Source organism: Acanthopagrus latus, chromosome 14, assembly GCF_904848185.1.
Source record: "Acanthopagrus latus isolate v.2019 chromosome 14, fAcaLat1.1, whole genome shotgun sequence".
Taxonomy (NCBI): domain Eukaryota; kingdom Metazoa; phylum Chordata; class Actinopteri; order Spariformes; family Sparidae; genus Acanthopagrus; species Acanthopagrus latus.
The window spans coordinates 10,736,672-10,758,823 of record NC_051052.1 but is presented as its reverse complement, the minus strand read 5'-3'; the positions used below and the strand labels follow the sequence as shown (position 1 = coordinate 10,758,823).

The 22,152-nt window shown below is 40.6% G+C and overlaps 2 protein-coding genes across 10 annotated transcripts; one reads left to right on the top strand and one right to left on the bottom strand.

Moving 5' to 3' along the window:
• Positions 1-97: 97 nt before the first annotated feature.
• pphln1 (periphilin 1) lies at positions 98-18,048 on the bottom strand. Of its 9 annotated transcripts, none has more exons than XM_037121322.1 (12): positions 17,972-18,048; positions 17,299-17,361; positions 16,821-16,885; positions 16,282-16,500; positions 15,218-15,279; positions 14,616-14,732; positions 13,561-13,739; positions 13,032-13,118; positions 12,082-12,117; positions 11,217-11,272; positions 6,339-6,479; positions 98-1,089 (listed from the first exon to the last, which is right to left on the bottom strand). In XM_037121322.1, coding segments are annotated over exons 2-12 (1,236 nt in total). In that variant the 5' UTR covers positions 17,300-17,361; positions 17,972-18,048; the 3' UTR covers positions 98-816. The 9 variants fall into 9 exon arrangements, with proteins under 9 accessions (XP_036977217.1, XP_036977220.1, XP_036977219.1 ...); XM_037121325.1 differs by having other exon boundaries at positions 13,567-13,739; XM_037121324.1 differs by lacking the exon at positions 17,972-18,048 and adding an exon at positions 17,733-17,920.
• Positions 18,049-18,290: 242 nt separating this feature from the next.
• Positions 18,291-19,995, top strand: zcrb1 (zinc finger CCHC-type and RNA binding motif 1). Its single transcript, XM_037121332.1, has 7 exons — positions 18,291-18,432; positions 18,556-18,584; positions 18,785-18,896; positions 19,025-19,132; positions 19,229-19,338; positions 19,431-19,506; positions 19,690-19,995. Exons 1-7 carry the CDS (start codon positions 18,349-18,351, stop codon positions 19,840-19,842), a joined length of 672 nt encoding a protein of 223 aa, XP_036977227.1. The 5' UTR covers positions 18,291-18,348; the 3' UTR covers positions 19,843-19,995.
• Positions 19,996-22,152: the final 2,157 nt, after the last annotated feature.

The window sequence follows — 22,152 nt, the reverse complement described above, 5'->3', positions numbered from 1 at the left end:
AGTTTAACAATGCTAGTGAAATTATTATGGATTAGGTCGACCACGCCCGGGATAATAATTGGGTAACTTGTGTTAATAGATCACAAAAAAACAAAAGTTCATAGAAATCATCTTTACTAGAACCTTCAGAGGCATCCCAGTTTGTGCAAAGCTTCATCTCAATGTCATCAAAATAATCAAGCTTTGTGCAGATTTTTGTTGTTGGGGGAGCATATTTGATATAAAGTTTGATAAGCAAAATGAGACAACACAATGAAAAAGGAACCCAACTGGCATCTCTGGACAGTACAAATTTATACAAGAATGCAGAACTGTAAATTTAGCAGCACCAGGTCATCCATCTGACTGCTACAAAACATAGTAAAAAAAACAAAACATTCTCCCCATCTGAGTTTTCTTCAGCAAAACTCTGATCATGCGTCAGGACTCTAATCTCAAAGACATATTTTCATCAAAACTGGTTAAATAATGAAACCCATGCTGACCATTTCCACATTGATGTCAGATTGGTAGCTTTTTTAAATAAAAGATGTGTTTTTTTGCCAACATTGTATAGAAAAAAGAACAACGTAATATTTAAAAATTTAAATTTTTCAACAGAAAACTTGAAGGTAAAAACGGTCTGTTCAAAACTAACACTGTTCATCCCTACATATAACGCAACACTGCATCCCTGCCATGTTGAGCTGCTCTTCAGGTTGCTGTGCTGTAGAACCAGTTCAGTCCAGCAATCCACAATGTATCCCAGAAATCCATCCTGTTGAGCAGCAAGTCCCATAATGCTCAGTCTCACAGAGAGCAGATTAGGCCACTGTGTCAGTAAGATGAGCTGTGATTGATTCCTGTCTTTGAGAGTTTATGACCCGTCAGAGCTGCAGGCGGGGTGGTCGAGTCGCAGACGGACGGTTCTGGCTGCCGGACCGCCTCGTCCAGCTCGCTGATGAAGTGTTTCAGGTCTTCTAGGCAACGTTCGCGGATCTCGCCGAGGTTCTCCCTGAGGGGGACCTGTAGCTGCTTCTCCAGGTTGGGATCTTTAGCTACCAGCATCTTTACCACCATGCCAAATGTCTCGCAGTCCTGACGGTACATCTGGAAGTGGACAGGAACATGAGTCAGAAAGGCATAAAATCCTGATGTGCATGTTAACTTAAAGATAAGAAAAGACAACGCTTTTCATGCAAAACACTTTCAGGAGGGCTGAAGAGAGCAGTGATGGAGTGCAAGTACATTTACTCAAGTACTGTGCCTCAATACAATTTTGAGGTACTTGTACTTTACCTGAGTATTTTGATTTCCTGCCACCCCAGCCACTCCTTCCACAGCATTTTGGAGGCAAATACTTTACATTTTACATTTTACTCTAAAAAAGTAATGTAATTACTTTACTTACAAGTTACTTGGCAGATTACACAAACATCAGAGCCAAAGTAGCTCAATTTTAAACCACAATTAGGTAAAGAAAATGAATACATTAAAAAAAAACCCACAGATTCAGATCATCAGCACATCGATTGATTGTATACAAACATGTAAATATATATATAAATTACTTCTACCTGTGCATTTGATACTTAGTACTCAAGTATTTCATACTTTTGTGTAGATAATGTAACACTGACAAAAGAGACAGCAGGCAGAGGACAAACCTGATGAGAGGGACGCTCTTAATTGAGGAGATAAAGAGTTGTTTCCTTCCTGCTCTACCTGGCGCCTAGGTGTTAATATTCCAGTGTCATTGAGCCCGAGCTGATCATTCTGGTGTTAACACACATCATGTAGTGTCAAAAGATAAACACTTCTCCTCTCAAGTTTAATAACGGCCCTTTATGTAGGACAGGGTAGCCCAAGAGGCAATAAAACCCCTACTTTAGTGGTGGCTCAGAGGCTTAAAACAGGTGTTGGGGGACAATGAGGAAGAGGTGCTGGTATCTTGTTGGGGAGCTGCTATTTCACACCGAGCCTCAAATGTCTCATTAAACAATGGAGGGAGTCCAGTGCTGCCGTATAAACTGGATGATTCGCAAAATACGAAGGGACGAGGGAGGAAGTATCGGTGACCTGAGCCAATCGTAACTTTTTTAAATGCCAGTTTTCGTTTTCCCCAAAGCTTCAGACATGTGGTGGTCTCCCACAAACAAGAAACTTCGACAAATCCTGCACCTCATCCCTTTGTTATACAGAGCAGTTTTTCCCTCATGGCTTCAACAGCACGTTTTTAAATGAACAAGTCACACTATGAAGCAAAAGTTCATGTCATTTTGTTCAGGTGCAGGAGAGGCATTAACAACCAACCTTTGTATTTACATTAGAGAAGCTGCTCTACTCTCCATCTGTCCATTTTACTAGAGAAGGACATGCATCATGAAAATAGTCTCTCTGTGCGTCCTTTTGTCTTACCCTCCATCCTTGTTTAGTGAAAGTGAATTAACCCACTAATGCCGCTACTTATTAGCTCACACATCGGGCCATCGCTGTGCGAGTCAGGCCTCAGTGCTGCAGCAAACATTGCTGCCTACAATGACGTGGGCCCTGTGTTGGGATGCGTGTGTGTGTTTATCAGTGTGTGTAAAATTAGGCCAGGCAAGTGTGAGTTTCAGTCATTCACTGGATACCAACAGTGGCCTCTGTGCTGCGGGGCGTTTTCGAACTCACTGGCTTATTTATAGCTTTTCACAATGTTCCACGAACAGCGAGGATGGTCAGGGTAGAGTAGAGAGAGGGCACAAATAAAGATCTGCTGTCAAACACGGTTAATATACTAGCGACAACAGATGGCTGCTTTCCAAAATCTGCATTAAAACACTTATACTTGTGCTGTTGCATAACAGGGAATTAGGGACAGAAATGTATTTTTGGACATTACACAGTGCAGATTGAGTGACTGAAATGTTTCCCTAGTTCTTGAAGAGTAACAAAGCCATGATGAGAGGTTTGAGTTCTACCTCTTGTGGTGACCTAAATTTAACAAGGGATAATCAATCCACAGGAAATTTGGACATAAACAATTTAAGGAAAGACGCAAAATGAACACACCACCTCCTCAGGGCGTTTCTATACATTCCACTTGTACAATGAAGGATCCAGTGGAAGATGTTACACAACAGCCAGACTACCAGATCTGTCCAAGAAGCAACTTTCTCTGCTGCGCTTAATATAACACCAATACTTTGTCCTTTTTAATCTTAATGTCCCAGGGTCTCATTCAACAGCTGACAGATGATGACTGCGATTTTATTTATCAACTTCTCCGAGGAAGTATCCAATCAAGTGTGCTGACATCTACCTCTCTGAATAGTCGTTCCTAGATAACAATGCGCTGAAAATGTACTTCCTGTATAGGAACGCACTTCCTGAAATCCCTCCCTTGTTATCCAATCAGGAAGGAAAAGGACCAGTTCTCGACTTTGGGGTGGGGTCGCTCCAGAACCGTCTCTGCTTCTGAAAACTTTAAACTTTAGTTTCTATAGCCGGTTGAAACAGGATGAGGAGGAGTGAGCGTGAGAGCACTGCCTGGCTTCAGAAAAGACGAGTGAAGGAGTTGGGGCCCGCGTCCAGTTCTGCCATCTTTGTACCTAAAAAAACCCACTGAGGCTGGAACTGTCTGGCTGTCTGTCTTTTTGCCAAATATATTTAGATTCTCCTACAAATGAAATAAAACTCCCTTTGTATCACAGCCTGGCCTGGGAGGAGTAAAACATAATACCCTTTATAGCCGCTCTTGCCTAGTCACTCACTATAACCAGTTAGTCTGTACTGCAGCCAAAGTCAACTTTGACAATGAGAACGGGGCTCAGGTTGAATTTCTGCAGACCAATTTCACTTAGCTACACAAACACACACTGAGGCGCTGGTATTGCGCTGCCCAGCACGACGTCTGGCCGATGATGGAGAGTTCAGCGTGCGATCTGTGAAAAGTGCAGAGACAGTTGGTGAGCTTGTGAGGGGAGCTACTGGACCGGAGTGTGTTTGTACCCCTGTGTTTAGAAGAGATGGCTAGACCTGATTGGGAGCAGAAAGCCAAACATCTGGCCAACACTTGTCATGTTGTTGAACGCGGCCGCAGTGCAACAGAAGCGCCTGTGAAAGTGACTTTGTTGTTTCAGACTGAAAGAGAGAGTCCAACTGGAGAGTGTTTAACTGTGCATTCTGGGCACGATGGCAAATGAACACCGGCCACCAGACAAGTGCTCATACAGTTTCCACTTGCCAACCACCCTTCATGTAGAAGCAGTTCTCTCAGTTCTGTTGATTGGTGTTTTAAAGGGTTAAAGCATTTGCCAACAAACAACAAGACAGACTTTTGACGGTACTTTCCACTTCCTTTTATCTTTACTTATATAGACCTAACAGCTAGTGGGGCTAATGCTAAACACACAACAGTCCTGAGAGTCTCCGTTCAAAGGAACATGAAGCTTTAAAAAAAAATTAACTGCAGTTGAATGTGACAACACAAAAAGTTTACTGTAAATATATGAAGTACTTCAGCCAAGTTAAATGACAACATTTTGACTTCAGGACGGTTAAAACCGTCTTTTGGGACAGTTCCAAGACAGTAGTGAGAGAGGTTAGTCTGCAGCCCTGGTATAAGGAAAAAACACTTGGCCAAAATGATTTGATCCGGTTGCTAAACTTCTCTTTCTGACGTGCATGTGTGCAAAAGTAACAAAAGCCAACTTCTCTTGCAGTCCTGACTAATCAAGCCAGCCCTTCATGGTGGACAAAATGAGGACTGCCAAACTACAAAACAACCTTCATGCAAGTGATCTGGGCATAACAAAAGCCAAAGACAGGGATGAGAGATTTTGTTTTACCTTCTCCCTCCTACGAGTTAGAAATACTGGAAAGAAAACCTGAAAACACTTATATCTGGAATGCACTGCTCTCTCTGGTTTTTCAATTTTCAACTGTTATGCTACCTTGCTCTAATGTTCAAACGTATTCTGGAAAGTTTATGGAGAGTTATACTGACGAAGCAAAGCGGACAGGGTTGACATGGCCATATCAAAATACCCAAAAGGTCATTCTTTACATGGGTCTTGGTAATCCTTTTCCAGAAAAATATGCATGAAATAAAAGGTTACATTCTACTGGAAAATATGAAATAAAACTCACACAATAGAGCTCGAATGAAGGCGAGGAGACACAGGCGGGGGGAGAATGAGACAGGCTATAAAACAGGCCAGAAGCTGCAGCGTCAGCAACAGTGTTCTAACAACCTATAGGCTCTATGGCGCTGCTATATGTGAGAACGCAGCAGTGTGTGTGCTCCAGGGCTGAGCTGGCTCAGGTTTAATGGTCCCAGTAAAGCAGCGGTGGTGCTCACTGGTGCAGGAATGGGCTTCATTAGATAACTGAGCAGCGCTGGAACCTCGAGCCTCGGGTGGTTTTTTAGCTCTGTTAAGTGGTCGGCCTCCCAATTTATTGTACGCGCAAAACCAGTACCGTGTCTGGGGCCTTGCTTGTGTTTCTGCTTTTGTTTATGCGTTACTAGTGGCATGTATATAATCCCAGAGTTTCCTACTCTATGTGTGCATGCCTGTACTGTATGTGTACGTGCATTTGTAAAGATGAGTCAAACGCTGAAGGAGAGACGTGAGCCATGTGGGATATTAAGCCGGTGCAGGATTTAATGAGCTGCAGTTAGGAGAGAGCCAACAGGAAAATGCTAATAAATCTGGCAACTTCGGCAGATAATTACCCATCACTTAAATACTGTTCTGAAACCGATACCTGGCTGGCAATTTGGTGAATTTTAGGATGCACTCACCACTGTGCCTGGTGGACAGGAAAGTTAATTTCCTGCCTTGTTAGGGAAACATAATAGGTGGCTGTTCCAGTAATGCCTATCCAGTAAAATAATCCGCATGTGTGAGTCAGCGGAGTCAAGGACACCATATGTGCGAGGCTGTTTGCCAGGGTTGCAGCGTGTGTCATGCATGCACCGAGGTGACGTTTATAGAAAAGTTTTTACAAATCACCAACTTGTAATGAGACGACTGTTAATGCGGTGACTTTCCAAAAGAGGCAACTGAGAGCTACTGACACAAACATCTTCATAAATGCTGTTGATAAATGCTCTGTAAATACAGTTACGGATTTTCGATACCCTATTGAAACTAAGTAGTGATGTATCTGATCTATTAACATGTTATATGAGCTGATATATATGGACAATGTAATAAAGTGTGTGGCCTACAGCTGAGAGATTTAAAAAAGAAAAAAAAAATCACACAGAGCTTAGGTGGTATTTTCACACTGATCTACTACCTGTTAAAACCCATTGAGCAGCTAAATGTGAATTTAAGGATGTTAGATTTGGGACGAGTATGCATAAGTACCTTCTCTATCTCATGAGCTTTGGCTGCGATGGCTTGGGCTCGTCGTTCTTGAAAGTTGTCTGCAGACAACCTTTGGCTCTCCTCCACGACTGGGGCCATCAGACTCTCCTCTCTTTCTCCCTCCAGAGGATGGTTCTCCTCCTAAAAGTAGGGGAGAGAATGGGATTCGTCAGTGCTTGAAGGAAAAAAAATATCAAAGCCGAAGCATGAGACAAATGAAGAGTTTTTAAAATAAAGAAATCCAATACAAATAACCGGAGAAGTGATTTACTACTGAGGTCAAGATGACGGAAATGAGACAATGCTCGCAATTACACGACGCAGAGAACAGGAAAAGATGTGAAAAGACGTAGGTCAGCAACTTATAGCCCACAGACAGTCAGCGCAACGCTCTGACCTGACCTACTGACTGTATATTTTATTTTTATTTATATATATATATATATATATATATATATATATATATATATATATATATATATATATATATATATATATATATATATATATATATATATATATATATATATATATATATATATATATATATATATATATATATATATATATATATCTTTTCATATATCTTTTCATACGCATCATCAACCTCCTCCTTCCTTTTGCTTCTGCAGTTGAGCAGCAAGAATATACATTGAGTACATTTCTAGTCAAAGAATTAGGGATTCATTGGAGATACGGTGCTAAAACAGGAGATGTAACACTGATCTCATAACTTTGCAAATTGTGAATAAAACTGGTCTCAGCAACAAACCCATTTCTCTATGCAAATTTCACAAACTGACATCTCAGCAGTTTTTATATCTCGAGAGTAGGAATTCTGGCCAGACGAGCCACGATGAGCCTTCTAATGGGTGGACTGGAAACTCGGGTACCCATAAGTATTACTGTGAACGCCAAAAGAAAGAGCAAAGGGGAGAAATGAGGCCAACTTGGATCACCGCTCAATTTCTTTTGCTCATTTCCTGATACTATTAGAGTTTGAAGGCCAGGGAGCAGAACTGCCCAGCCATGACTAAAGTCCACTCATACATTAAGGGAAACAGGCCAGGGACTAGGTCATATTAAATCTCTAGATGACTGAGGGAAGTAATTCCAGGAGATGGTACATCACAGCGCCGAGTGTGGTCTAAAATAAAAAGCACAGCTCATAAAGCATCATCCAATTATTCCTCCTTCCAATTTTCTCCCCTGGAGCTAAGCTCGGGAGAAACATGTACGCTTATGTATGTACGTAAGATCGCATTTGTCAGTGTTCAGCCTCCTTGGACTCAGTGAGTGAAAAATAACCTTGTCTTAATGGTTCACTTCAACTTGCCGGGCATGGCTCAACCTGGAGGGGAGGTTACACCATCAGTATAGAGCTTGGCTGGATTCAAATAAAATGTCATCCATTAGCAGGTACGGGCAATCTCTTTTTAATGTCGTGCTGAAAATGAATTTAACAAAAGGGTATTAGAGTTTTTTTCCCCCTCTTAATTGTCTGCTGAGAAAAGAGCTCACTTAGTCTGGTGAACAATTAACTGACCTTTTAAGCAAGGGAGATTCATAATTACTGCATTTTAACAAGTGGTTTGGTGCTGTACTTCTCTTATTTTCAATGATAACCTGCCAAAGACATCAGAGGAAGGATAAAAGTTTGACAGACCATTTATAGGACGATGGCCAGACTATTTAAACTGATTATATCCAGTCTGGGCTAGCGATAAAACAAGTGTCTACAGCCATGCTAGCAGCTTTGTCGTGATTTAAACACAGCACAGCAGAAATGAATGCTAATGCGAGAAAAATGTTACATTTAACACGTAATAAGTTTGAAATATTCAACAAATCCGTCTGTACCAAATGTCAGTTATCCTATAGTTGTTAACATATTTCAGTCCCAATCGTGTAGTACCATGTAAACCTAATGTTGGTGCTAGAGGAATTCATTAGAGTTAGAATTAGAGTTTAGAGTTTATGAGCTGTTTGATCCTCTGACCTGTTCCTACAACCAAGATCTCAGCAATTTTCCTAGTAAGCAAAATGTTATCATCCTGTAATCGACAGGAACTGAATGCCTGTGTAGGGATAAAACCTTCGGGTGACCTTTTCAGTCACAGGACATGCTCTCCCACCCTCTCGGCCATGGTGGCCCGCAGCCAGAGCCGGAGGTGCTCTTTAAGGTCCCTCTATTTGGTCTCTTCTGTCTGGGATGGCTCCAGAAAGCCTGCGTGTGTGTTTGTTGAATCCCCACAGCAGGCAGCGGCTGGGGCCATAAGTGCAAGCTTTACTGGGGGCACAGCGAAGGGGCCCTTTCATCTTGGCCAAGGTTACGGGTTTGTGCCCCCAGAACAGAAAACAACAATGCACCACAGGCTAGATCAAACAGAAAATGCAAGAGTGTGTGTGTGTGTGTGAGTGTGTGTGTGTAGGGGTGGGGCACTTTGTACAACTTCCATCACAGCAGTTGATTGGGTGGCGGTGGGTGGTTCTTACAAAGACGCACATGAGGAGGTGAGGAAAGGACTACGTTTGTGTCTTGTAATTTTGGACATATGACATGTGGGGTTTACAAAGATATCCAAGTGCCCACCATGCCAGACAAAAGGACAATCCAGTAAAAAATATATATGAAAAAAACATGGCAAACATAAAAATGACCTCCAGCATGTTTCAGGAAACATCTAAGGGCTGCTAATGGGATAAATAATAAGACTGCTTGGACAGAAAAGCAGCATTAAAAGGTGCAGTTTTATGGGGTTTTTGATCAAAGTGACTTCATGGGAATGTTTGCCTTATAATGAAAGAGCCTCTGTCACAGAACAGCAATAACTACACAAGCAGTGTAGTTGAGAAAAAAAGGGTTTAAAGATTGCAGGCTAGCTAGTAAATGTTGTCCCTTAATTCTAGGTTGTTATTGGCTGGTGGTTATTTCAACAAAAAACAAATCAAATCAAAATCATTGTCACGGAACATACAAAACGCAACGCAGCGAGCATCTTCAAACTGAATGCTTTCCCGTCTCATTAAAAGTAGTTTCTTCAAAAAAATAAATACATTTTGATGTCTTTGTTAGGTATATACTGAAATCAATACAATGCAGATATAAGTGTGATTTTAAGGCAGGTTAACATTACCAGATTGCATTCATGTTGCTGGAGTTAGGGGCTCTGCTAGGCTAACTAGCTGCTAGCTACTGTAATTAGTTTCTCTTTTAGTTGTGTGAAATAACAAACTGAATGATCAAGTTGTCAGTTCATAAAAATATATTTTTCAGTAGCAGATAACAGCTAGGGAAAAATAAATGAGCAAATTTGTGTACAGCTTTAGCTAGGAGGAGCTCTTTCTACCTCAGCAGCTACCTTTAGCTCTCTTGCTTGAGTTTGCTGGTGCGCTGCACAGGGTGGAATATGCTAAACGAGATGGTATTTAATGTCTTAGTCTTGTTGAATGACACGCGATAGTCTGTTCTCGGAGGCTTGTTCATGTCCCAACAGATTAACCGTATTGTAATTATGTGTTTCTAACTTTGTAGGGAAACTGAGATTTTTCTGAAAGCTGCAATATATCTACTGGCACTGAAGACAGATATGTCTGAAAAACCAAGAAAACAAGAACGCCTCACACTTGCCAAAGTCTGTTGTTCTGCTGTTGCAGAATGTGAACACAGGCAAGTTATTAAATCTGTCCAATCTCTGACGTGAACCATGCTTGTTGTTGACAGGATACATCAAGGCTTTTCCTGTGACCTTTTCTTACATATCAACTTCTCACAAGCACAAGACCTACTACATCTGCCAGGCTGGCACCGCTACCAAACTCAACAGAAAAAGGAAGCGATTGTTCATTGTAAACGCTCAGAACACATCCCAATGAGCTCCGCGGGGACTTCTCCGGGTTTTGCGGCTAAGATCCTATGATAAAGCCATGACTCGGGCTACTGAGTTAGCCTCTTCACTTCTGGGTGGCCGCAGCCAGACGCATTGCGCCTAATCACATCTGATTGTATTTACACTTCTCTGCACAGTTGGAAATGGATGATATCAGCAAAACAAGCTATTATTTTCAAAACAGGTGGTGGAGATCTACATCCAATACCTACTCAAAACAGTAAAAGTATTTTTAAAAACACGAGCACCTTAAGGGAGGACAGCTCATATTCTCTGCGACACCTGAGCCCTTTTCCCTTCAGCGTTACGAGTTCTTGTGATTGAAGTCTGCTTACAGCACAGGTAAACACAGCACAGGCCTGATGGCTTTTATGCTCTGCGTGAGGGCCACTTTAAAACCCATTAACATACTTCAATGGGACTAAACACTTATTAAAAGGATGAAATTTAAGAAGTTCCAGATGCGTCCGGCTGTACAGTGACAACGTCCACCATATATAATGAACAGAACAGCCCACAGTACATCCTGGACTGAACTGCTTGATTTATAGTGTCAAGACAAAAGCTTGTATTGACGAGACAAAGCGGGGCTTGCGTAATGTTCCTGTGCATTCAAGTAAACTTAAAGTAAAATTTAAGCACAAAAAACCCAATGTTTTTGAAGATTTTCATTATCTTAAATAAAAAAAAACAATTTTTTACACCTTAAAAAACTCTTTGTTTACATGACTGAACAAACTGAATAAACAAACTGACCTTCAAAGGATAACACAATGTTGTTGGATTCATTTGTTTATATGTGGCAGACCCTGCCACCTTTCTCGCTTCAAACAGTATTCTGGGGACCTTCCAGCTTGTTTATTTAATTATCGTAAAGATAAAATATTTTTGAGTTTATTGTATTGCCTCATTAATATTCTACATTCTGAGTTTGAATTTCTTCTCCAAAACTACACAGTAGTTCACCTTTAACTCAACGTATGCTCACCTTATTTGAAGTTGCGCTGTGTGGGGAGCCTTCTCTTGACAGGCCAGGAATTTTGTCTGAAGGATTAAGAAAAGGACAAGAAGAGTTTGTCATCATGAGATCTGAGTCAGGAGCAAAATAACATGACTTAGAATAAGTCAATTATAAACTAGAGAAAGGAAAAAAGCAGCGGGAAGTAGAAATTCAATGAAAAAAACTCAATTAGTATGTCTGGAAAGTAAGTAAGCATGTGCTGATGGCAATCGGTGTTCTATGAAGGTGTTGACGGTGCTGAACAGGCTAGAACAGTTGGAACAATCAACGTCACTATTTGTTCTTGTTCAACCAATCAGCCACCATGTCCTCTCTCACTTTCTATGTGTTCTTCCACCAGCTTCCCTCAAACGTCTGAGACTCTGCAGACAGGTCTACCACCAAACATGAACTCTGAGAACCTCACTACGAAACAAAAACACCCTGATGTGGAAGCTTCAGGAATATCCATCAGACATCCTATACCCTTTCCTAGTCCTTCCACACACGACCTGGTGGCATCTTTATGAGGCCTGACAAAGTGGCAGATGGAGCGGGGAGGACGGCTGGCTGCGGGACACATTAGAAACGCTCTCTGTCTCTCTCGGGTTACCTAGACTGGGAATAGGTTAAGTTTAACGATTGTAACCTTTGTATGTTTCCGAAACAAATCCTCTGCATGTCATCTCGGCTTGCTTTCAGTAATTTGTAGTGAAAATCAATTGAAAGATGGTATTAACATGCACTGTATCATGTAGGAGCAGTGCTTAGATTGTCTAATTAAACACTGCTGAACTGTTTTTGATGCAACGGTTCCCTCCTGTCTCCAGCAACTAAACTGATCTTTACTTACCAGTCGTCTTGTTCTGAGAAAAAGTCTCCTCATACCCTGTAGGAAGACCAAACCGAAAAGGTCACCGGCTGAGCACATCATAACTTGGCCTTCTTGTCTTACAGCAATCTAGCGAGGACACTCACTCCCCTGATGCTTCACTAAAAATATGAGTAATAAGGTCGAGCTCTGCTTCAATGAGGTTACAATCATGCATTTCAAATTACCAAACATTTTTGCCCGTATCAGCATGATTAGCCCCAATTGGAAGTCTGTTAAGCTCATTTTGTGAGTAAGGAGCAATCAAGATGGAGTTTTAAAAAGGAAATGTAACCAGCACTGATGGCGCAGTCCTAAATAAGGGACTTTGGGAGGTCTACAAACTAATAAACAACATGCAGTAAACAAGGAGATACTTTAGCACTTCTTAATAGGCCACTTCATTCAATATTTATCATTAACTAACTGGGAAATTGGTTGATGATGATAACATGGGACAACATAAGAGGACAAATCTTATTTGGTGAGGACATTAATTTAAATCTTTGCACATTGCTCCACACCTGTCCCCAAATTTCATTCATTTAAAGATAGAAATGTCGGAAATATGTTAAGTGCTAACGTACCTCCACAACAGGTCGTAGAGAGGGTTTATATAAAAAGGTAAAGGAAAGGAACCACCAGCTAACAACTAAGAAACAAAATGTATGATCTGTCTTACTTCAGATCTGGGTGACAGAAGTTCATTGTGGTTCTATAGATTGCACTGCATATGCTTCATTTTCCTATAGGTTTAAACTTGAATCCAATCTGTCCTCTGTCCTTGCATCCTTCTCCAGACATCTCTGAGGACGCAACAACATTTCCTTCTCACATTTTTCTGACAAGGATGCAAGGAGACGTGCGAGGAACAACATATCAGCCCACTGTCACCCAGGTCCAAGCTTGTTAGCATGGCTCAATGTACAGACCCAAAGTATCATGTCCACTCTGTTGGGAATAGAGCGGCCCCCAGGCGTGCTCAGCGACACCTGCGTGACCTTCTGGACCGTCCGCACCTGAAAAGCCAGTCAGCCAGATTGTCAGTCATGGAAGAGACAGTGAGATAATAGAGGGACATGAAGAGGATTTGTCCTGGACAAAGGCCTAACTGATCGTTTCCCCATAGTATTGTTTATTTTTGCATGCAGGGCTGATTTTCAAATGATGTTTTACTCAGTGAGCGCATGTCCTTTTTTTTTGAGTTCTTGGCACTAAATGAGTCATGACTAACACTTTTACTGTAGGCAGTGATTATAAATGGTCTGCTTCATTTTGGAAGAATTGCTGGTTGTAAACGAGCAGGTTCTATCAGCTTATACTGCCATTTTGAACCATTTGTAGATTTTAAGATTTTAAGATTCTTAGTATAGAATTCTGCATGTGCCATGATAGTTACAGAAGGGTTTCAGAGAAGCTCCTTACTACATCAGGGGAGTGGCAACTCTAAGTTCTACATACTCTTGCCTTGCTGTGAGGGATACAGCAGGCCCTTGGCTCTGTCTGGTGAGTAGCCCCTGCTGCTGACGCTTGAGCCGGAGCGACTGTGGGGGGAGCGGGCCACCTCGCGGCGCACAGGGGAGCGTTCTCTGAGAGGAGGGAACGGGGCTGCCTTTCTCCTGTAGTGGTCTCTGTCCTCCCTGGAAAAGCAGGGGAGAATGTGTGGGCCGTCATTACTTTAATGGTCCGAACATCCGAGGGTTTGTGCGAATGACATATTAGCTCCTTGCCTTCATCTGACAAAAAGGTCTCGAGTAACAATATCTGCCACAGCTGCTTCAGAGAATCTAAAACACAAGGACTTCAGCCGGTCCCTTTTTGTGCAAATGTGGCACAACACTGCCATCTAGCAACACATAACTGTGAATAATTATAGTACGCTAGAGGTGCAGTGATGCTCAGCCAGAATTACATTTTTTATAAAGCGTGTGACAGAGAGATGACAGAACATAGGCAAAAGATTAAACAGGGAGAGTTAAACAGATGGACAGCAGAACAGAAAACAATACAATTTTGGCAACACTAACAGAAAGATTTTAGATGTGCTAGACAGACAAAAAACTCAAATCTAAATGTTGAGAAGAACATGGTATCTACCCTTTATACGACCTTTAAAGATGTTCCCATGTAATCGTCAAGAAAATTTCAATCAAACTTTTGAAATGTTGCAGAAAGGGGGGGGGGTGCAAATTTAGCCACATTTCCACCAGCTCAGGAATGCAAAGTGCAGTTCTATCAGAAGTTGGCATGGTAGGCTATGTCAAGCATGGCTGTTATGTAGCAGAAGTAGAGGTTGCAACCTTGAAACAAACTAACCAAACCTAATACTGTACTTCTAAATGTGCTTAAAAAAACATTTACGGAAACACTGCTATGAGGGAAAAATATATGTAGATTGTTATTGTGACCAACTAGACTTATACACACTGGTGACAGCAATTTATAATCTTCACACACGTGAGTAGTGAAAGCACATGAATGCCCTATGTAATGATTAATGATTTATTCAGACGTACCCTCTGTCCAGGTTGAGGATGGCCTGCACTAGTGTGTCCTCCCCGCTCTCTGGGAGCGATCTGGCTGCTGGGTAGATGCCCTGGTTTCGCACGCTATGAGGAGGTGGTGCACGAGCGCTGAGGGGATATATAACACACAAATATGCGGTCAGTTACAGATGACTACTGAACGGAAACATACTGTATGACATACGAGCAAGTTTCATTTGGTCAATTTATATTTAGGGCCCTGTAACATTACAAGAATTTAGGGTTAGGGTTAAATCAACTGCAACAATTGATGAATCATTTTGGCACCATCAAACAGCACAGATGTGACTTCAAAGCCTGATCAACAGCATTTTCCACCATCAAATCCACCAGTTTTAGTGTTTTAATCATCTTAATTATTTAGAGAACAAGGGATTTTAACTTTAAGGTGTGACATTTATAATGTAATTTATAATGTAAGGGTAATTTTATATACTTTAAGCTTAGATTTTTGAGATGACACACATTTCAAGTGAGTAAATGCATTTGCTTATGTCATATGAATTCAGTTTGCTTCAAATATCAATTCAAAGAAAATATACTCCCTTTGAAACAAACAGAAAGAAGTTTACCCAAACTCCAAAGGCCGTCCTGTGTGTGGGTCTTCCCTGGGTCCTCTGTAAGGATAATCCTCCTGTGGAAAACAGGTAAAATCCATTAAAGCGACCCATTCATTTTTTTACAGTGTGATCATAACTTAAAATACGGATTCTCTGATACTTAATATAACAAAACCTAAGCAGCAATTGATTTACACACATACTAAACGGCTAAAATATAGTAGACATTGTGTGGCTTGAAAATATTTCAGTCAAAGTTCAACAATAGCGCCCTCAGCTGGCCATTTATAAGTGTGCATGTGAAACCAACAGCATTCTTATTGAGATCAAACTCATCTTTATATATCTAAATGTCCGTGTAAACTGATATAGGCAGTCATTCATTCAATAATACAAACAACTGAAAGATAATCATGAGAACATTATTAATAATTACACAATGACAATGATGACAAAAATACTTGTAAACATGACATCTACTTGAGTCAACAATTACTTTGCAAAGTGGCAACTGCTCATATTTCTGACTTTCAAAACTAACTATTTATATCTGAATTGCTGTAATTTGCTGCCATTGAACATCTTATTTGCAACTCCATGTGCCCATAAATGTTTTAAATGATTACTTATTTTGTTTTTAACTTTTAGCTTGAATCTATTTTTTGTTTGTTTGACTTTTTCCTTCAGTGTTGAGGCAGTCTTTGCAAGCTCATAATATATTTTTGTTTGGGTTCTGCGTCAGAATTTTTTACTCCATCTACTTTTATCCAACATGTTCATGAGGACTGCAACTAATATTTATTTTTATCATAAATAAATCTGCTTTCACAATGTACCAATTAATCACCACTTCAGTTCAACTATTAAAAGTAACAATTTCACATCACAATTTTTGCAACTTTTGTTCAATCAACAGTCCAAAACCCAAAGACTCTTCATTAACCATCATAAATGACAAGCTCTTTCATTGAAGAATCTGGAACCAGCAGATGTTTGACCTATTTGCTTAAAAACTGACAATAACTTGATTATCAAAATATTAGTTAATTCATTTTGTATTACATCTATGCACTCACCCTCCTTGAAGGTGGACCAGCTCTGCGTTCAGCAGGGAAATGGATACTGTCGCCATGGTAGCCCCTCTGGTCTTCATGATAATTTCGTGGGCCTCCTCCATTCGGGAAAAAGCGCGGACCTCCTTCGTATTCATACCCGCTGCCACGGCTGTAGTCGTCCTCTGGCCTGCCAAACGGGCCTCTCCTCTCCGGTGCACCAGCTCCCCGTGGGTATGGACCCTATGATTGTACATTTCAGTTACATGTGCTTTTTGTTGGCTTTCAAAAAAGCTGTTGCTGATTTTATTTCAACAACTTCTACTTGATATCTGCCTGCTAAACATGACTCATGACTTAGGAAACCTGTTAGCTAAAGACTGCTGGACCTGATGTGGAATTAGATCTCTTGGTGGAAGCAACATTGTTCAGATACAGAAGGCTAGTTTAGACTAGACAGTTTTCCTCCTTATGTTTACATGTGCATACCTTTGATTGTGATAAAACAAGGTCTAAAATGACGAGAGGAAAATAAACAGTGAAATCACTTCATATACACTTACCGGTCTCTCTGTTATAAAGCGTTCATCATACATCTCTCGTATACTCCTGTCTCTCCTGTATGTCACTGTGAAAGGCAAAAAGTGAAAGATACAAGTAACTGCGTAAGGGTGGTTCCACAAAATAAATACTGAAAACTAGTCTGTACTTATTAGAAGTGTCAACTGTAGTTTATATCTATTTTGATGACAACTGTGGGAACTGGAAAAGTTTATGTTTGTCTATTTATGGGAAAGCATTTTAGGTTCTCTTCCTTAGTCTGGAAAAGCTGCAACACTGAGACTGCTCTTACAAATATACTGTTTACAATATACAAAATGCTCTGAATATCGTCCAAATTTTGTATATGCGACTTGAGAAATGTTGCAATCCACATCTTTAATTTCAGATCAATTTAAACAGTAGGAGCAGTTCTCTTGTTTGGTGTCAAACAACGTGATGACGAATGAATGTAATCCATAACAAAAGGCACTAACTTACTGTTGGACACAGGAACTTCTGTGAATCAGGGTGATATTGTGAAAACAAGATCTTCAACACTATCTGTAAAAAGATTTCAGTAACACAGACAGAGTTCAGACACTTAGATTTTATATCAAGCAACTGTTTTGGTCTTTCATAATCAAGCTCATGAAAGACAACAGGTAAGACCTATGTTTTGTGAGTTATAATGAAAACTAAAACCTCTGTTTTGCCACAAATACAACACAGTGTGAAATAAGGTAAGAGAGAGAGCACTCTGTGATGTAATCAAACAACATGAGCCGGCTGATGTTTCTCTGCAGAACAGACTGGCCCATTTGACCAACGACCCCAAATTCAACATAGCACCAGCTTGACAGCACCCACCCAATAACCACCTACCCGGTACGTTACAAAAACCCAATTAATATTTTCTCTGACTGTTAATTTACCTACTACTGCAGGTCCAAGTAGAAAGGACAGCTAGCGTTGCTAATTAGCTAGCCTCCATATATGCTGCAAACACCCGCACGTTTTATTTCATCTGAGGGCCAGTTAACTCAACAATACTTACACACAAAAATGGTGTATGAATATTTACGGCGGAATATGCCATCGTATACATGAATGTGTGCAAAACAGCCCACAGAATCGGCAATTTATTCCACACAAGTTAGCAAAGCAGGCTTACCTTCTCCTATCGTTTAGTTAGCCTAGCCTTTCCGTTAGCTACATGTACAAAGGCTGTATTATTGGATGAGGAGTGTGTCACGTCATCAAGCTGCGACGCACGGCAATGGCGTTTGTTGCTGTTTGCTAGCTGCTTGCGAACACACACATTTCTGCAGTTTTAGACACATTTAGTTATTACTCAAACGCTGTAGGCTGTGTTGGTAAGTCATTTGGTGCTTTAAGTAACGTTAAAGTCTACAAAGTTACCGATACATAAACTACTAAGCCGAGTGGACTAACAGAGCTAGCAAAGCAGCTAGCTATGCATTAGACATATCTTATGCTCATATGGCTGTCTTAGTTTTGGGTTTATAGTTTTTGTCGGATGCGTTCAGTATGAGCGGAGGTTTGGCGCCAAGCAAAAGCACCGTTTATGTGTCCAACCTGCCATTCTCTCTTACCAACAATGACCTACACAAGGTAAGTGAGCCCTTTATAATTATTTATGCTAGTGTTTGTCAGTGTCATGGGAGAATGGTTTCACTATTGTCTCTAAATGTACGCAACTTCCTTAATGAAACTAAACTCTTTCCCCAATTTCAGCTATTCACAAAATATGGAAAAGTTGTAAAGTAAGTAAGGTTCTGTCATCATTTTTAAAATATATTTTATACAGCAATGTGTAAACCAAACAAACTAACCACATAAGGAACACATAACTCTCAACAACCAGTGAAAGGCTCTGTAGTAACATAGTAGTTTTTTTTGTGTGTGTTTTTTTTTTAACATAGGTTTTAAATATGTAATAATTATAACAACTGTCTCATTCCAGGGTTACAATCGTGAAAGATAAAGACACTCGCCAGAGTAAAGGAGTGGCGTTTGTTCTCTTCCTCGACAGAGAATCGGCTCATAACTGTGTCAGGGCCGTGAACAACAAGCAGGTGCGTCTGCGTCACATTCAGATCACTTGTCTTCCCATAAGCTGCAGGCTGCTTGTCATTGCCATTTCTCATAATGGATGTTCACTTGCCATACTTGTGTGTTTCTTGTGATTGTGTTTGTATCCCAGTTGTTCGGCAGGACACTGAAGGCGAGCATTGCTGTCGACAACGGGCGAGCGACTGAGTTCATAAGGAGACGGGATTATGTAGACAAAACTAAATGTTACGAATGTGGGGTCAGTGCATATTCATCATTTTTGTTTGTCGTGTGATTTTGTTACATTTTATTTTAAATTGCCTGCATAATCTTTCTTTTTTTTTTCACATCTCAGGACACAGGTCATCTGAGCTACGCATGCCCCAAAAACATGCTGGGTGAGAGGGAACCTCCGAAGAAGAAGGAAAAGAAAAAAAAGAAAAAGGCTCAACAACCTGAGCATGTGTAAGTATAAAGTACTTACACATGTTGATGTTGTGAGACATTGTACGGTACGCTGTGTTGTTTTTGTAATTCCTGCATCTTTTTTCTTGTAGTGAAGAGAAAGAAGAAAGTGAAGAGGAGGGAGAGGACCCAGCCCTAGATAGTCTGAGCCAAGCTATTGCTTTCCAGGTAAGTGTGCAGATATAGTAAACTAAATCATCAGTGACCTAAGCATCACCAGCAAAGTCTGCTGAAATGCAACATACACACTGCCTCAAAAAAGAGGGGAGCAAAGAGATGATGAACGGTTGTTTGCAATGAGGCTATGGGAACTGGAAAGTTGAATACGTGCAAACTTTTGTGTCCCTGCAGGCGGCCCGTATAGAGGAAGAGGAGGAGACACGGAGGAAGCAGAGGCTTTTGTCTCAAGAAGAGGGTGCTCATTCTTCGACATCCTCAGACTCCAAGAAACCAAGGATCAAAAAGAGTGCATACTTCAGTGACGAGGAGGAGCTCAGTGACTAAATACACAGTTCAGACATTTGTGGAAATACTGCTTTATTTTTGTAAGTTGGGAGATTTTCTCCTTGTACGTAGAACTTTAAGTTGAAAAACCACCTGGTTGATTTTTTTGACTGTATTTATACACGTTTTTCTGTTAATAAAGCCTTTGTAACAGTACCTTCCAGTGTTAACTGCAGAATCAGATAAAGAAGGTTATGTACTGAAAGGGAAGTTAACAGAACTGATGCTGAAGAAGTCTGGTTTTATCATTGCTCAGGTCTTCAACTCTATCAGTCACATCGGTAGGTGCTCACACACACACTGAGGAATTTAGCCTAATCAGAGCTGAAGCTTTTGCTCATTGTCTGTCTTTGAACATCAGTTTGTGGCTGAAGGTCCCCATTGAAATATTACAATCATGCATATGCACATGTGGATGAAGGTGGATTGCTGGGCTATTAACTGAAAACACTCTGTATATGAAGCGTTACATTACACATACACACCCATAGATTACACAATAGAAGTTTGAGATCCCAAAGGTGATACAGGTAGTGATGAAAGAAGTTTTCAGATCCTTTATTTAGGTAAAAGATGTAATACTACAGTATGAAAATAGCAATGTTGTATAGCTTACCAAAAAGTCTTGGAGAGGAAATTTAAACTCAGAATTGTTATATTTATAATATTAATGATTGAAGAATGCAAACTGAGAAATGTTTGTTTTTTCCAGAACTGAATAAACAAGCTGTTCTCAGAGGACTGTTTGAAGACAGAAAAAGGTGGCAGGGTCTGCCAAATATTAATATTAACGAATTATGAAATCGTGTTGTTCTTTATGTTAAGCAAATTAAAATCTTCCGCTTCTGAATAAAATGTATTCCCCAAAAGTACATAGTGCATCTTTAATCTGTTCGCTAATGAAATCACTTAATTTAGAAATTGATACTTTAGCAATATGCAGGGTAACTAGTAACTAAAGCCTTAAAAATAAACGTGGTGCAATGAAATTACAAAACGTGGCTCTAAACTGTAGTGGAGTACCTCAATACTGAAGTTAAGTTACAGTAAATGAGAAAATACATGTAGCCTGAAAGCCCTGCGGTGGAAACCTGGTGTTAAAGTATGTACTGTGTGTAATCAGTTAACAGTGTTTGAATGTGTTTTTTTCCTCTAAAAACGATGAACGAAATAATAAAATAGTCTCTTTATTTGACGTTGAACATAAAAACCGGGGCTCTGCCTCCTTCCTGGCCACTAGATACCTTACTGAAAAGGATTAAGCGATTAAGCGCCCCTCGCTGTGAGACTCAGTGTGAATCCTAAATATTGCAGCAGCTAAAATGCAGCAGTCGGGGTTCCCCTGCGGTAAAATCCCGTCGTCGGGAGATAAAGGAGAATCCATTTGGTTGCCCTTGATATGAAAACGTTTTGGGGACAGTCCCAGCCCCGGAAAGGCAGCGTGTTAAATGGAAAGTCACGGTACGGTGGTTCGCTTGGAAATATGCTCTCTCTCCCTCTCTCTCTCTCTCATTTTTTATTAATTTATTTATTTATTTTTATGCTCGCTTACGTCAGCGCGCAGATAAAGCGAGGGATTCCCCGCATGTTTTTCTCTATCGTGCGCCTGTTGTCTGTCACTGCTGCGGCATCTCTGCGGGTCTGACACGGTTCAGATGCCGGGATGTGAGAGGATCCCCGGTGCTGCGAGCCGAGGAGCCGCGTTAACACATTTATTACCGGAGACGCAACATTAGCGAGGGGCTTTTGTTGCGTTCAGGCGCTGTCGGAAACTGTAACGCCACCAGATAAAGTCGTGTCTGTTGCGTAGAAAGCGCTTGCTTCTTACATGTGTAGGGTTTTTAGATCATAATAGCATTGTTTATGGCGTAATAAGAGACAAAACTATCCGCAAAGGTTTTGATAATCTTAGCCAATCTTTTGACTGATGTATAAAAAGAAACCCTACCCATCTTCACGTGTTATTAGAATTGATCTCGCGTAATATTAAGTCCCTGGAATGAGCTGATTGAAGTACAAGCATGCCAAATACCTCTTTGTATTATTAGAAAAGGACAGTACCAATGTAAGGCCTTGATCTTTTTTCTTCTTCCCATTATTATCTCTACGTCGATGTTTTAAGTCTTATTTTATGTGCTAAGAAGTGTCTGTTCACTCTGGAATTTTGGCATTGTGTTTAATGTTGCCTTACATTTGAATTTTGTAAATAAAGTTAATAGAGCAGGTGACAGTGACATTTAAATCAAAGCATGAGAAGGCACGTTTTTCTGAGTCATTTCCTGATTCAAGATGGAAATTAGTGATATTCGT

Excerpts from the sequence above, each read along its gene's own strand:
- zcrb1 (XM_037121332.1), top strand. The coding sequence starts at position 18,349 with ATGAGCGGAGGTTTGGCGCCAAGCAAAAGCACCGTTTATGTGTCCAAC. Across the intron at positions 18,585-18,784 it reads AAATATGGAAAAGTTGTAAA|GGTTACAATCGTGAAAGATA; the intron begins GTAAGTAAGGTT and ends GTCTCATTCCAG. Across the intron at positions 19,339-19,430 it reads GCTCAACAACCTGAGCATGT|TGAAGAGAAAGAAGAAAGTG; the intron begins GTAAGTATAAAG and ends TTTTTCTTGTAG.
- pphln1 (XM_037121322.1), bottom strand. Across the intron at positions 12,118-13,031 it reads GAGTGGACATGATACTTTGG|GGTATGAGGAGACTTTTTCT; the intron begins GTCTGTACATTG and ends GTCTTCCTACAG. Across the intron at positions 11,273-12,081 it reads TTCTCAGAACAAGACGACTG|ACAAAATTCCTGGCCTGTCA; the intron begins GTAAGTAAAGAT and ends TTAATCCTTCAG.